The sequence below is a fragment of the Tenrec ecaudatus genome, chromosome 2 (assembly GCF_050624435.1).
Source record: "Tenrec ecaudatus isolate mTenEca1 chromosome 2, mTenEca1.hap1, whole genome shotgun sequence".
Lineage (NCBI taxonomy): Eukaryota > Metazoa > Chordata > Mammalia > Afrosoricida > Tenrecidae > Tenrec > Tenrec ecaudatus.
This window is the reverse complement of record NC_134531.1, coordinates 293,655,274-293,671,861: the sequence shown is the minus strand read 5'-3', so window position 1 is coordinate 293,671,861 and position 16,588 is coordinate 293,655,274. Positions and strand designations below refer to the sequence as shown.

General features: G+C 40.2%; 1 protein-coding gene across 1 annotated transcript in view; it reads left to right on the top strand.

Moving 5' to 3' along the window:
- Positions 1 to 229: 229 nt before the first annotated feature.
- Positions 230 to 16,588, top strand: part of TRAT1 (T cell receptor associated transmembrane adaptor 1) — a 37,590-nt gene continuing 21,231 nt past the window's right edge. Inside the window, exons 1-2 of the mRNA XM_075542962.1 lie at positions 230 to 236; positions 8,874 to 8,984. Coding sequence (XP_075399077.1) covers positions 230 to 236; positions 8,874 to 8,984 — 118 coding nt within the window. The remainder of the gene's footprint in view (positions 237 to 8,873; positions 8,985 to 16,588) is intronic.

Below are 16,588 nucleotides of genomic sequence, written 5' to 3'. Positions count from 1 at the left end.
GATCAAACCCTAAAAGCCTCCATCACCACATTTCCTGTTTGTAACTGAACAAAGTACACACAAAAGAAATACCAGAGAGAGAAAAACCGAGACCCAGACAGAGACCAAGCTTTCCTGGCACACTGCTTCTGACTTTACAAAGCTACTTAGAAAAGAAAATTTTGCAGGATGATTTTAAGTTCGTGAAACTGCCTTATGGTTACCTAAGTGTTTGTCTAAGCAAACAAGCATGCCAGGTAAGCATTCTTTCATACTTTTTTGTTCCATCCGCATGTCTAATATCACCTGAAAACTTCCAAATGGCACAGTTTTAAAGTGTGAGGTAAGTTTAGTAAAAGTAAATATTTTAAAATCTATTAACGATTATCTATGGATTATTTTCTTGTGAAAGAAGGAAATTGGAACGGATTTCAATTATAAACAAGTTGGTTGATGACTATAAAGTATGAATCAATAATGATAACCTTGACATATATTTTTTATTTTAAAACATAGTCATTGACCATGAATATTCTCTTTGATAAGTGGTTATAAGCCAGGGTAGGAGTAACCTCATTCTAATTCACTAGATTTTAGGCACTGTATTAAGTTCCTGGCAAACAATTCCGTTTGGTTTTCGACATTCAGAGCCATGACTTTTCTGTGAAGTCCAGTGAAATGCAATTGCTTGAAATTAATTGTGAGGGGTGCGTCCACATCAGTTCACACAGGTCATGGGAGTGCCTTTTCCACACTGATGGTTCATTCTTTTTTGTTGTTGTTATTTTTAGTTTCCTTAATAAGCTTAATTTTATTTTAAAAGGGGGCATGCATATTATACGCAGTGGGAAAACAGAACTATATCTTTACAAAATCTCATGCATTTCCCATCGCCTTAAAAAACACACAGCATGTTTGCCCTATTCTGCTGAGTTTTTATTTGTATACATCAGTCATGATTTACTTATAGTCAGCTTTTCTAATTAACATTCTAACAACTGCCTTTTATTATAACGTCTGCCAGTTATGTTAATCGAGTGCATAATGTATCCCATTGAACTGATTATAGTTGGAAACGTATATTATATCAAGATTTTATGAATACTAGGCTTCCTGCTACTGTATAGAATTGCAGTCTCAGAAACCCACCTGGGCAGTGCTGCCCTGTCCTCAGCGTCACACTGACTCTATGGCAGGGAGTGAGTGAGTAAATGACATACTGATAAACCTCTCCCGAACTGTTTCTGCCTTACAATTTATTTTCTTAGGAAAGATTCCTAGAACTAGGATTACTGAATCATCAATTATGAACATTTAAGTCTGATTATTGCCAAATTGCTTTTCTGAGAGAGCTGTGAAGTCACTCTCTTCGCCATGTTTCTCCCTACCAACCTGGTCTCATTTCAAAAAAATCGTTACTAATTTGATAAGCATAATATGCTAACCCATTGCTTAATATTCATTACTTTGACTATAATGACTATAAACATTTCTGTGTGGATTTTTAAACTGTTTATAATTACATCTTCTTTGACCTGTCTAATTATAGATCTTATTTAATTATTGTGTTTATAGTATATTTAAAATTAATATGTAAAAGCCATATAGAGTAAAGATATTACATATTATACTTTCTGTGAATTTACTTCCTGGAGTTTGACTTGCTCCATTTTAAAATCGATTGGCAAAATCATACAGGGACTGTAAGGGGACCTACGCTTTTCATATGTCTTCACAGATTTGCCAAGTTCATAGACTGTCCAAGAACAAAAGCTCTGGTTGCAGTTTGCTTAGTGGCTCGCATGGAATAGCTGGAGCGGTACTCTGGCAACTACTGCTCGGGGCTGATGGGAAACTGACCGTGTTGTAAACTCCGAGGCCAGGAAGCTGCCATTTAAGTCTATCCAGAATTAATGAAAAGTTCTAAACTTAAAAGAAATACGATCACAGTCCTTTCAAAATTTCTTAGTCTCGATTGCCCCTGCAAGTGTAATGTAAGAGCGCGTTCTCCCATGGCCAACTTAGCGTTCCTACGTTTCCTCCAAGATGACAAAAATGGAGTCATTAACATTGCAGGCTCAAAGTATTATCAACAAAAACATGATATGAAAGAAAAAGAGTAGGTTATATTGTATACCTAGGTTTAGAGTGGTAAAGCAAAAAAGAGAGTAATTAATTTTAAATAATGTCTGAACACAAAGAAAAAACTTATTTGTAGTACAAAGTAAATCAAAACATGGGAAAGAAGCCCCAAGTCTTTCCTTTCCCTTTCTTCCTGCCCTCATCATCAACAAACGTGCCAACATCGAATTCCCCCTGCTCCCCGGCATTCACATAAAATTAGTATTACTGAATCAGTCAACGAAAACAACCTCTTCGAGCCACCCTTAATTCAGTGTGAAGAATGATTCACAATTTGCTTACAGGTCGTTGCCATTTAAGGTCTGCTCGGTTTTGCCGTCCTATGAGGCTAAGTCACCATTCTGAGAATAATATAGTCTTTCTTGAAGAGACTGGCAATGGAAAGGTGGGCCTCACTTGTGAATCGTCTTTTAAACGAACATACTCTTGAAAATGGGTCAACGGAGCAATATTTCTTCACTTCGCTTGGGTAATATTTGGTTGTGATTTTAGGAAAAGTCAATCCGGGAAAGATTTAAAGGTGCCAGATTTGTGAAATAAATATCTACAAATGGTTCATTAATAATAGGTATCATTGTTGAGAACGTCTAAGCACTTTAGTTTCATTTAACTCCCTCAACACCCCTGGATTAAAAGGAGAGGAAAAATACCATTTATTATAAAAATATTACAAGAAACAAACTTATTTTGTCTGATGAAAGGGGCCCACACACTATTCCACACTGTTCTGCAGGTTCTTAGCAAGGGGCTCTGTGGTGAACTGCCAGCACATGTACTAAATAAAGGAGCCCACGACCTTCAGAGGGGCTGATGTAAGTGCAGCAGGGATTTGAGCAACAGTTCAGTCCCACTAGGATATCTGTAGTTTAGCAGTTCCAATTAATGCTCACCTTTTAAAGTGACAAGGAGTCTAGCATTCAAGGAATCAACACTGTCTTAAAAACCCATCTCCCACTTCATTGCTGTTCATGATTTCCTCCATTGAATATTTTGAGAAAAATCACCATGTGCTATAAATAGGGATCTCGGATGCCATGTGTAGGAGGCATCCATGAAAACTATAAGGAGCAGGTTTATTGTCCCTTATACTCATTGCCATTGAGTGGACTCTGCTTTCTAGGCACCCTATTGGACAGGTTAGCGCCGCCTCTGTGGGTTTCAGACGAATTCACTCAGGAGTAGGAAGCCCTGCCTTCTCCCATGGAGTGGCTGGTGGATCCAAACTGCTGACCCTGCAGTTAGTAGGCCGTCGCCTCACCCACAATGCCACCAGGGATCCTTCACTGTGCCCTGGGAGGTCAATCTAAGTGGGGATCAACTCGAGGGCGGTGGATTTCATTTGGAGGTGTGGTGACAGACAGGTGAAGGCTTGGATTTCAGGTTTCTAATTGGCCGGGCGTCTTGAAGAAAGCCAACTACTAGGAAGCAACTCCTCCCATTTTCTTCCTCCACAGGGTTTGGAAACAGTTCCTCCCAAAGTCCTACGTTGATTTTGACCCCTCCGAGAGCCCCTTCAGGTTAGGCTCCACCCCAATGTACATTATTTGTTCTCAAATAGCCCCCAGTTAGTAACACACACTCATGTAAAGCTAGTGGCCTTTGAGTGTTTCCTTAAAAATATCATTACATTTACTTCCAACTCTGAGAATGACTTAGAGTCTCTTTCAGTGCCAATAACACACCTGGATGGCACAAACAGCTAAGTGTTGACTGTGAGCCACCTGGTAGGTGGTACTTGCAACCACCCAGAGGAGCCCTGGAAGCCAGGCTTCTCAATCGATGTCACAAAAGGTCACAAGCTTGAACACCCGAGGGCAGGCAATCCTGCACACTCAGGATTGCCATGAGTAGGAATGGCAGGCAGTGACACTCAGGACTGCCACGTGTAGGGATCAGCTCAACAGCCATGGACAGCCACATTCGGTGCTAATGTCTATGATTACAAAGTCCTTGGACGATGAGGATGGTAGTGGCCAAGGGAGTGGGTGCTGGAGGGGGATTTGGGAGTTAGTGATATTAGTAATGTGCTGCATTCACAGAATCATCAAAAATATGCCTTTTTCAGCAGCAAACCATCACCGTAGTAGGAAAAAAAATCATGCAAACACACAAAAGAATAAGCTTTGGTGGCACTGTTGAGTAAGCATTAGATTGCGAACCTCAAGGTCGGTGGTTCAAATCCATAGCTGATCTCAGAGGATATCAATGAGTCTTTATTTACTCCATGGTAGAGAGTAGGGTGGGTATACACATGAGTAGAATTAGGGGGCTCTTAATATTAGTACGTTTCTTTGAACTTTCTTGGATCCCTAAAATAAACATCCACCATGTCATGGGTAATTTATGAAATCCAAAGAAGAAACGGCCACTTACCTGTCAGAGTTCACAAGCCAAGAGAAGTCATATGCTATATACTGTAACCTCAGACACGGGCTTCACTTAAAACTCCCTGAAAGACAATCAATTAAGGCTGTATTTGTTGATTTTCTATAGTTATTTGTTTAAATAAGACTTCTGATGAATCAGACCTCTTAGAAGTAAGACAATGTGTTTTCTTAGTTTTTCTTCCATAGCACAAACAACTGTTCATTATAATACAGTTCCTGCCAATTACTATGGGCTTTCTGAGAGCCAGGGGTCTTATAATTGAGCCCATTATTGGTAGCCTCTGGCACTTGAAAGCTAGACAGAAACTTAAACCATGATGTTCTTAGTTGCCCTTGCCTCAGTACTAACGTCTCACAGCCTTGGCGTTTACCCTTGTAAATAGTGAAATTCAAATTGTGAGGGAGTTACTAAATTGGTGAAACATATAAATGAAAATAATTACAGTTTACAAATAATCATTGTAAAGATTACATTTGTTAAAGAAGAATTTCAGCACTTTGTGCATCCAATATTGTAAGAGATATTGTATCTCCTGAATAGATACCCACCTGAGTAAAGAATGAGTGAACAAGGAGTGGTCTGAAGTATATGTTTGTACATGGGGGTGTCCATGATATAGATCAACCATTCAAACGGAAATTTCCCAACATTTAACCTATCGATACCTCTACTGTGTGTGTGTGTGTGTGTGTGTGTGTGTGTGTGTGTGTGTGCTCCTAAAAGAGTGGCATTCACTTTGGGCTATCAGGAAGGCATGGAGGAGTTCAAGAATGTCATGAAATAGAAAGCTCCTACATGAGAATCCCACTGTTAAGCCTGAAATCACATTACAAAAGAGAAGGGGGAAAAAGGGAAACAGTTTAGGAAGACAAGAATAGCACACTCCTAGAACTAACCCCTGCCCCCCCCCCAAAACCTAGAGACTGTTTTGACAGATTCATACACATTAGGATTTAGCCTGTGTTTGAAAAGGCATTTAATTGATTATGGGACATAAACTTCCTTTAATGATAAATGACAGACCCCAATCCCAAATGAATGTCCAGCATGGTTCAAGCTCTTTCATTAGCATTGCGGACATATTTTTAAATGGAAACTTTCAGAGCTTTCCCTAAAGCCTTTAGTGCAAAATGTAGACTTATAATATCGATTGTTTTCTGAGAGCAAAGTACTCTTCTTGCAACAATTTCCAGATGAATGCAATTATTTTAACGTTCCTTTTAATTCAGAAGAAGTGGAACTTTTGTTTGCACTGTAATGTTATGACAATGGTAAAAATACATTTAACTAGATTCCTAATTTTAATTAAAAAATTAGAAGTATGAAATGTGCCTTTTATACTGTACTGTATTCTATTTGTCCAGACTATAACTATTTATTAAGGTTATTCCAAATGTTAGATACTATGTGAAACTGGGAAGAAAAACAAACACAGAAAAACACTGCCAAGGAAGGACATTAATTTTTACTGTCATAAGAGTACATTTAGTTAGCAAAAATAAACATTATACGTCCTTTACATGAAAGTAGAAAAACTAAAAGAGGGAAAAACAACCCTCAGTTTTTATACTTCTCAAAATGTGCATGTGGTCCTCAGGAGCTTGTGTTTACTCTGCATGACTCCATTGAGGTTTTATGCAAGCATTTTTTTCCTGGGAGTAAGGTTGGGCTCAGCCACTAGCCAAAGGGCAGGAGGCTTGAGTTCACCTACAGGTGTCTTGAAAGAAAATTCTGTCAACCTAGTTCCAAAATGTCACCCATTGAAAGCCCTAGGGAGCAAAGCTCTACTCTAACACACATGGGGTAGCTCGGAATCAGAATGTTTTTTTAAAAATAAGCACATCCTTTTTATATATGAAGAAACTTAGGCACGCAGACAAAGAGGAATAAGCCTATGGATCTACCCTTTTGGAAGTTGACAACAAAGGAGAGAGATCCATGTATAAATGATGACCTCAAACTCTGGGCCATATAGAAAGATATATGTTACTCCATGGAGGGCAGACGGGATTCAAGAAACTCTTAAAAGAGAAGGTAGACTTGAAAAACAATGATACTTTCCAGGTGGTTAAATAGAAAAGGGTATTTTAGATCAATATGCAGGGATCTAATGACATGCGAAGGTAACCGTAGTTCTTTTGAAAATTATAAGTTGTTCAAGATGATTGGAAAAACAAAAATTAAAAAAACACTACCTAGGAGATTGATTGTTATCATCACAAGGGTGCATTTAGTTAGCAAAGATAAAAGTAGAAGAACTGAAAGAAAAAACGAACACCTCACTTTTATACTTCTCAAAATCAGCATGTGACCTTCAGGAGATCGCCTTCAGTGTGAGTCCACTCGGGTTTTGGGCAAGCATTTGTTTCCTGGTAGTGAGGTTGAGCTCACATAGCTTAGTTGAATATAAATTACCTCAATTAATCAACCAGTGGTAGTCAAATGACAGTCCTGGGGGTTGGGGGTGGGGAGCAGGGGAGATACTATGAGAGATCAAGGAACCAGAGCGGAGATTCAGTTCCAGCAGAAGGTGAAAGACCAAACACTTAAAACTGTTCAGTCGCTGTCCTCATACAAAAGGTCGCAGCCAAGGAGGTGTCATCAGGCTGTGACTGAATGACAGGTTGGATGCTGCCCCTACCGTTACCCACGAGTGTCCAGTTGACATAATACCTAACTAGCACAGGGGTGGTGTATTCAATAGTCTCAACGAGCACCATAATTCAAATGCATAGATTCTTCATTGGTTTTCCTTATTTACTGTCCATCTACGGCCAATGAAATTACCACGACTTGGGTCCTGTGCACCTTAGTCTTGAAAGTGACATCTTTAATTTTGAACATTTTGAAGTTCTTTTGTAGCAGACTTTTCTAGTGCAAGATGCTACCTGAGTCCCTGAGAGCATGCTGTTTCCATGACCACCGATTATAGAATGAAACCCTTGACTTCTTAAATCTTTCCTCTGTTCGTCATGCTGGTCTGCTGGCCCCGTTGTAAGGATTTGGGGTTTCTTTATGTTGAGGTGAAGCGCATGCTAAATGCTATGCTTCAAATCCCCTGTTTTTTCACCAAGCAAGAGTGTCTCATCTTCAAATCATAGGTTATTTATAAGCCTGATGCCATGTTCTTGGATTATTTGATCAACATATAGATTAAATAACTCCAATGCACACTTTCCTGGTTTTAAAGCATACAGTGTCACCTCATTCTGTCTCATTGCCCGTTTCAATGATGCAAAACATACAGATTTTGCGAGAACATAGTCTGTAATCTCTATGCTTCCCAATGCTAGCTATAATTTCTGAAGAGCAATGCAATTGAAAGCCTTTGATTGTCAATAAAACACAGGGAGAGTAGATGGTATGTGATTAAGGTCTGACGGTAGCTGATTGAATAAACTGAACTAGAAAGTATTGTCACGTTCCTCAATTTGTTATAAAATGTGATAGGACTTAACTCAGTAGATGAACTGTGGGGCTTTCGTACTACATACAAGATGAAGTGAACAAAGACATTTAGTAATAGAAAGCCACCCTTCCGCCACCAGGTGTGACAGCAAAGGGAGAAACAGACATCTGGAAATCAAGGCAGCTTACTGACTCCAACTTTCACAATGATAATTAACTCAACCTCCTGAAGAGTACTGTCACCAATTGGGATGATGTAGAGAATATTTCTTGATGAAAACTTCCCTTATAATTCCCCGCCATGCCATAGACTCAGTAACCCTACTCTCTGAGGCTCTTCCATATTTGGTCCACACTGGCACACTGGGATTACTGGCACTGTTTGCATCCGCCTGAGAGAAATGAATGCTGTTTCAACTGCACTATGAAATACTATGCAGGCACTAAAAATGACTTTATAAAATGGTTACATCCCACAAACATACCAGTAAATTCTTTTTTAATGTTGGTTAGTATAGCGCATACCGTTTGGGACTAAAATATATTTGTGTATATTTTATAAAGGACCATACATGTTTTATATTTCAATATTAATTAGCATGAATTTGTTTCCTTTTGAAAACAATAGAACAAATAAAAATCAAGTAATTCTAAGAACATGAGTATGCAGTATCATGCTAAATTTGGTTTCTAGTATATTTAAAATAATAATTACTATGTGATAGGATTCTCATACATGTCCAGTGGGATGATGTTCTTGTTGGATACATTACCCTACAACTATCAAGTCATGTTTGTATCCCCCTCTCAAAAATATTTAATGTTTTTAACTAGAAGATGTGTACTTTCTTTTAAAGGAGAGTAATGTCTTTTATTAGGAAGAAATGCAATGTTTCTAATTGTAGGAAAAAGGTCAACAGCAACTATATTATTGGTACCTTTACCTTTATTTCTAGAAAATCCTGAATGTCATTTTCTTGTCTGGACACTTGTAGCCTTCTTGAGTTTGGCCCTTGTGATATCGCTGATCTTCAATATTTCTCACTGTGTGGAAAAGCATCGGCAAGGTAAGACATTTGAAACAAGGAGACCTGTATCCATATAGTAACCCACTTGAACCGAAACTTGTAGAGTCACAGGAAAACCTACGGTCAAAGACCATTTGGGGAAATATTATACAATAGGATATGTTTATCTGTAGAAAATCGATTTGACACAATCTTTTTTAACCAGAACATTGTCTTACATTAAGAATCATATTAGAAATATTTGCAAACTCCCAAGTTGAACTTTATCCACTAGTCGACCCTTCACCTGTGTTAGGGTTTAAAGTTGGAAGGAACTGTCTTGGGCTAAACATATATGTTTCCTCCTTTAACTGGACAAGCCATGGGTACTGCATTCTGTTCCAGGGGAATCATAAAGGTTTTAGCTGAAGCATGATGTGAAAAGTAAAAGCTAGCTTGTTACAATTTGCCTCACATCTGCCCAGAATTCTCGGGGCCTCTGTGATAGCGCAGATTGGAGTGACTCGGAAGTTGACTGGAGAAGTAACAGCCTGAGGCATTGCTTCTAAAGAAAAACTCTGAGACTCTACGAGAGCAGATCAGGATGACCTGGCATTGCAAGGTTTACTTTTTTCAATCGACTGGCTGCTGTGAGTTGTAATTGTCTCAAATGGCAGCGAATTTTGAGGTTTGAACCATGGCTTTAATTTTCAGTAAGCTAGTCTGTGGCTGAAGTAGTGGAATACTCACCCACAGACCCAGATTTTGCATGCTGTAGACCTTGAGTCCATACTCACCCCCAAACCAAATGAACAAAGACTGTCTGCCATCAAGATGATTCAGACTCATAGCTGCCCTAGAGAACAAGGTAGAACTGCACCTGTGGGTTTCCAAGAGTTTAATTCTTTACGGGAATAGAAAGCCTTTTCTTTCTCCCGAGAAGCGGCTGGCAGTTTTAAACTGCTGATGGGACAGTTAGCGGCCCACTGAGTTACCACAACACCACCAGGCCTCCTTTCAATACACACCAAGGGCATCAAAAAAAGATGGTACCATCTTTTCCACGAAGCTTCTTTGGGCGTGTCAAATGTATGAATATAAGGATGAAAGTTACAGTATTTTTAGGTAGTATTTTTATATCATAGAACTGAGTCACTATCAGGGACAAGGAAGGCCACTGATAACAACAGAACGTACACGAAAAGGTGAACGCATTTTCTTCCAGCAGACGAAAACAAATAGGGCAAAGTTAATGCAGCATAGGCCCAAGAAACTTTGCAAGAAGGTAATTTAGAAAAAAATGGTCCTGTTCCAAGGAATCTCCTGGAGCCTCTTAGGAGAGTTTCCTTCAGAACCAATCATGCTGACATAAAAGATGGGGAGGAAGATATTACTGTTGTACAAGTTTAACAACTAAAGCGGAGTTTCTGGGAAATAAACTGACATGGCTAAAGTCCCCTAACTATTCAAAATTACTCAAGAAAAAGTGTCTTGTTTTTCTAATGATCTCTTGACTAGTTTCATCTAGCAAAGCATCATATATATATATAATTTTGTTGGGGGGCTCTTACAAATCTTATGACAATCCATCATTAAATTGTATTAAGCACACTTGTACATATGTCGCTCTCAACATTTCCAAAATTTTTTTACTTCTATTTGAGCCTTTGGATTCAGCTCCTCTTTTTCCCCTCTCTCCTCTATCCTCCTGTATTAGTCTAGGTATATAGAGAAACAAATAAAGAAACTCATATGTATGAGAGAGTGTTACATAAAGGGGAAGTGCACATTCCAACCCAGTGCTGCCCAAGACCACAAGTCCTACATTAACCCATTAACCCTTATGTCCAACACCAATCCACAAAGTCCTCCTCCATCTCACAAAACACACACTATGATGCCAACTGCAGGAGGAAAGCCAAGTCAGTGAATGTGTAAGCATTTCAGCACTGGCAGGGGTCTCTGCACGGCTGCTCCAGCATCCAGGGCTGCATTGGGGTGGGTCCATGCGGCTTCTCCTTGGGGATATCTTGCAGAAAGTGAGCCTTGCCAGCTTAAGCAGGGGAACTGGCTAAGGCAGCTGTACCCTCGTGCGACCATCAGAAAGCAAGAGACCGGAGAACTAGAAAGGCGAGGCTCACTGAGCCATTTATCCCCCACCCTTCAATTAACCCCACGTGTGTTTATCAGCCAGGTTGGCACAATAAACTTTAACTATCTTACCTCCCAACCTCGTGAATCCTTGATCAATTACATATTATTAAGGTTATTTTGTGTCTTACATTGGCCATTGTCTTCCTTCACCCACATTTCTGTCATTCGTTTCCCTGGGAGGTGGGCTAGATATCCAATCACCTAAATGTAACAAACTTATAGGTCAGATATATAAATGATCCCTCATCAGACCTCTATAAAGTTTCCTTTGGTTATAGGGGAAATAGGTGAAAGAAACCTTTTTCTCTATGCAATAGCTTATAAAGAATATATTTTACATTACTAAAATCTTTGGACTTGGAATAAAATTGGGGGAATTGGTAAGTAGAGACATGGGATAATTTAAGGTGGAAAGTAAGATTCATGACCTCATTATTGTATTAATCCCTTAGAAGTATTTTAAGGCCTGACACCAAGTGGACTGACGTTTTTAATTTGAGCCCAAATGTTTATCAACTAGCACTTCACGCTTATGACTGTATTGTATTGTGGTGACTACGAATTCTAGAACCAATTTCCATCCACACGTTCAACATATGGACCTGTCTAATCTTACCTGTTCCTTCTCCAAAGGAGCCTTGCTGGTGCCGTTGGGCCAGCTTTCTACTGCTAACCACAAGGTTGGGAGTTGAACACCACTAGCTATTCTATGAGGGAGATATGAGGCTATCTACCACTGTAAAAATAGACATTCTCGAAAACCCTGTCCAGGGTCACTGTGAGCCAGAGGCCACTTGAGGGCAGCGGGTATTGTGTCTGCTAGAAGACCTGGTGAGATAGAACCTGAAGATTTCACCAGCTACGATGTTGGCTGTTGAAACCCAGCAACAATTCCATCAGGGGAGAGATATGCCAGTCAGCTGTTATAGAGATCGCAACAGTGCAAACCCTGCCAGGTAGTTCTACTCATTCTATGGGCTCCTTCGCGATTAGCCAATCGGGCAGTTCTACTTGTTCTATGGGCTCTTTGTGGGTCCGAATCAACTTGATAGCAGGCGGTTTGCTTATCTTGTTTTATTACTTCCCTTCCAAACATGTTTGGCTGCATAATATTTTTACACTCAGTATGAGTGGGTTTTCCGTTGCTTATTTTTGTAGTTGGCACATTACAGTTTATTTTGCCGTAGCTAGAGCATCCATGTTATCTAAAAACATCCTTAGGAGTTGTTTGTTTATAATGCTAGGTTGACCACTGCTATACCAGCATAGCCTAAGGGGTAAAAAAAGAGAGAGAGAGAATTAGAGAAAGCTGTACCATTTCTTTCCCCCTTACATCAGGACCGATTTCTTATTTTCTTATTAACTGTACAAACTCTTGCTGCCTCAGGCATGCTGTAAATTGCTCTAGAGACAGAGTTGTGGGAAGGAACATTTCTGAATAGCAAGAAATAGTTAATTAACATTATTGATGTATTTTTCAAAAGCTAATTTCAGTTTCTTCAATGATTTTGAACAGCATGTTTTTGAAGTCAGTGTAATGTGATAAAAACTCTGTTTTCAGTATTTGTCTGGAAGCCCTTGTATAAGTAACAGAACTGCTCTCTGTTTTCTTATTCACACATTATGGACAAAAATATCTTAGCCTATGGTACGTGTGGGAATTGTATACCTTAGCCCAGTGCTGGGATGTAGGAGGCCAATCTTGGCCCTGTGTAGCCCGTATCACTAACTGATGGTTCATGCTTCCTTCTCTGTTTAAAAATATATATTTCTTAAAGAACTGTTATAGTTACGTGCCATCCTAATGACTTATTATGACGAACTTTGTGACTGGGGTTTCCTCACCTCTCCACCATTCTCCAACCAACTGGGTCTCTCCAGTTCCCAAGCCACTTCCTCCTCCCAACCTAGCCCTATATTACTATTTCAAAAGCTTTATTTGTTGTTGAGGAGACGCAGGCAAACCATATACCCATTCAGAATATCCATGGCATTGATTACATGCTTTGAGTTGTAATCAAAGAGAGTGACTATTTTCACTCTCCTTTCTGAGTTGTTTCTCCTACATTAATATAAGCTCATGGCTCAATAAATGCTCCTGTTTAATCTTTACAATTGCTGTTGCCAACTTCATCCAGTGGTGGGGTTCAGCAGGTTCTCCTCAGTTCGGCAAAACGGTTTCCTACTTTTTTGGCACTCATAACCAGGATTTTACCTAAGGTGGGGTGGCTAGGCTGCTGCCCAAAGTGGAAATCACAAATGTTCTTTCTTTACTGTTTGCTAGCGTTCCTCTGCACAGCGGCGGATTGGAAATGCCTGTAGTGATGTTCCTTCTGTCCGCAGCTTTGAAAGTGTGACAGACCTACACTTGTAATATTCATTTATTCGTTTCGTAAAACTCCTTATCCACTCCCTTGAGTATGATACTTCAGTAAACAAAAATTTCAGATAAATAGAAACATTCCGAACACCCAGAGGGTGACCCGCTGTCATTCATCACCATTTTGTAGCACTCCCTGGATTCCCATGAGACACGAGTGAGTTTGGCAGTTCTTGAAAGTCTTCAGAGAGCTCCACAGATTGTCAGGACAATTGTTATCAATTGAATGAAAGTGGAAAGGGCTTGTTCACAGATGGGCATCCCATGTTCGGAGAAGAAGTTGCCTGCTTCGAATGTATCCAACACAGGGACGTCTGTCTAGTGGTTCTGAATCCAGAGGTTGGGGATCCTCCTCCCGCACTGCAAAGATGGATAAAGAGAAATCACGCAGCTGATGATGCTCAGATAACTGTGAAGATTATTGCAAGGGAGGATGCCCATCACGAAGCAACATGGACATAGCTTAAATCGTTTTTGTTTTGTCAGGTATTATTTAATATTTTTCAGAGATATTGTAAAACTCTCAAAACATCTACTTTGTGTACTCTTTTTGTTCTTATTTAGGTGCTAACTGTATGAACTAACAAACACCTTTCAGTATATCTTTTTTTATGCTTGAAACAGCCATTAGGGTAGCGAACCAGTTGCTAAATTACTTGAATCCCAACACTGACTTAATCCTATGTAAGTAAATCCTAAAGGAGTATGAAGTTCAAGGCAGACAAGTTTCACTAAGTAAGTGAAACCCTTGTTTGATTGTAAGAAAATGTCTGGGGATACTTGGGGTTATGGTTTAAAATTATTTTAAGGCAGTAATTTCAGGGGTTCATCCAGCCTCCACCATCTCTATATTTAACATATCTGTGCAATAACTGTTTAGCAATTAACTGTTGTATTTGTGTTCATTTTAATCATATTTGGGTCCACGTTGGAGATTTTATATAGATTCTTGCAGAATTTTTTATAAACATTAGTCTAGCACCAATAATTCCACCTAAGCAGAAATATATCCTTTGTAAATGGAGTACACAGTATCTGAGTTTTATTATTTATCTGTCACTGAGTGGCTCAAATGATGAAGTACTCAACTTTCAGATGATTGACAGTTTGAACCCACCCAGAAGTTCCTTAGAACATAAAACCAAGCTTCTTGCCCCCAAGTCAAGTCTGGCACACAGTAATTGCAATAACTTATCCTTCACTTTAGTAGGAATATCTCGACATGCCCCACACCACTGGATTCCTAGAAATTTTACTGAGGTGGAGGGTGCCTGAATGTTCATTGGGTTAATTTCTCAACCTCTTGTATGCAGGTATGTACCAAGGAATCTAGAGTCTATGTTACATCTTCCTTAGTGGGTCCATCAACATAATATGTCTAGATATTCTTACTAAAATGAAGGACAAGCTATTGATTGCATTTGGTGTCCAACGTGGGGCTCTAAGCCACGACCCTGAGATTAAGAGTCTTGTGCTCTACCAGCCGAGCTAGCTGGGCACAGGCAGCAAACAGCAGGGCAGGTCACCAACAGTCAGCCAGATGACAGGGTCTGAAAGTCCCCAGCTCAAGAGATGTAAATCCAATGGTGTGGCCAAGCAGGTCTTGAAGGAACCTCAAATTACAGAGACACAGTCTACGGGTTAGGTGTCCCACAGGTAGTGTAGCTTGCAAATTGAGGCAAGGCAGCAGCACACTGGTCCAATGATCAATTAATCCCATATGTGTTTATCGGCCAGGTTGGCACAATAAACTAACTACCTCAGTAATCTTGCAGGATTGGGTGGACTGCGCCTGAGGATTTCTAAGACTATCACTGTTTGAGGTGACTGAAAGTACCATGGCTTGGGCAAGGTTCATCTTAGTCTTCAAAGTAAAGTAATAGCCTGGCTTTTCAACACTTTAAAGTGGTCTCATGCACCATTTTGCCCTTTCAACTCCTGACTACTAATTCTGGAGCTTTGATTGTGGATCCCAGAAGATTACATCCTTGACAATTTCCGTCTTTTCTCTGTTTACCATCATGCTACCTACTGCCCCCGTTGCGGGGATTTTTGGTTTCTTTACTTTGGGTTGTGATCCATACTGAAGGCTACAATCCGCGATCTTCAACAGCGGGACCTTCACGTCCTCCTCACTTCCAGCAAGCAAGCTTGTGTCATCTGCATCTGGAAAGTTTTTCATAGCCCATGATATTTTTTCAATCGTCTCATATGCATCTGAAAGTTGGACATTGAATAAGACAAAAGAAGCATGGATGCGATTGATTGATGGCGCTGGCAAAGAATATTGAAAGTGACATGAAGTGCCCAAAGAACCAACAGATCTTGGGAAAAGTACAGCCAGGATGCTCATTAGAGGCAATGATGGCGAGACATCGACTCATATACTTTGGGCATGTTGTCAGGAGAGATCAGTCCATAGAGAAAGACATCACGCTTAGTAAAGCAACGGGGCAGTGAGAAAGGAAAAGACCTTTGACAATGTGGGTTGACACAGTGGCTTGCAACAATGGACTTGAACATGAGAATACTTGTGAGTATTACCCAGGACCAGGCAATGTCTTGTTCTGTTGTACAGAAGGATGCTGGGAGTCAGAAGCAACTTGATGGAACCTAACAAAAACAACAGGTTATGGGAGCTCAAAGTCTCATCTTTCTCCCAGGGAGAAGCTGTAGCTTTCAACCCTGAGGTGGGCAGCCCAACACATAACCTCTATACCACCGGGGCACTTCTGTCGTTGGTAGATAAGCATAACAATTTCCCACAGGTCAAAGCTTTGAAAATCCTATGTTGTTATTCTTCTCTGCATACATGGAGTCATCCTAAATTGGATTCAACTGGACCACAGCTAGTAACAAGAGCTACCACAGGCTAACTGGAGCAGCTGCCAAGGATGCCCTAGTAACGCCATTCCGCCCTACTTTCGCTCTGCTGCCCTTTCCAACCACCACAGATTCCGGTGGCAGCTCTCCCCAGGTAATAGTACTAACTCGCACAGCTTTTCCATCCCATCTGAGCATTCTGTACAGCATCTTTGTGTCTCACCCAGATGTACCAGGTGGCTTTGGAATGATCTCTGTAAACCAGCTGCTTTGCAGCTCTCCCAACGGTTCTGCTTTGCCTTGTTTT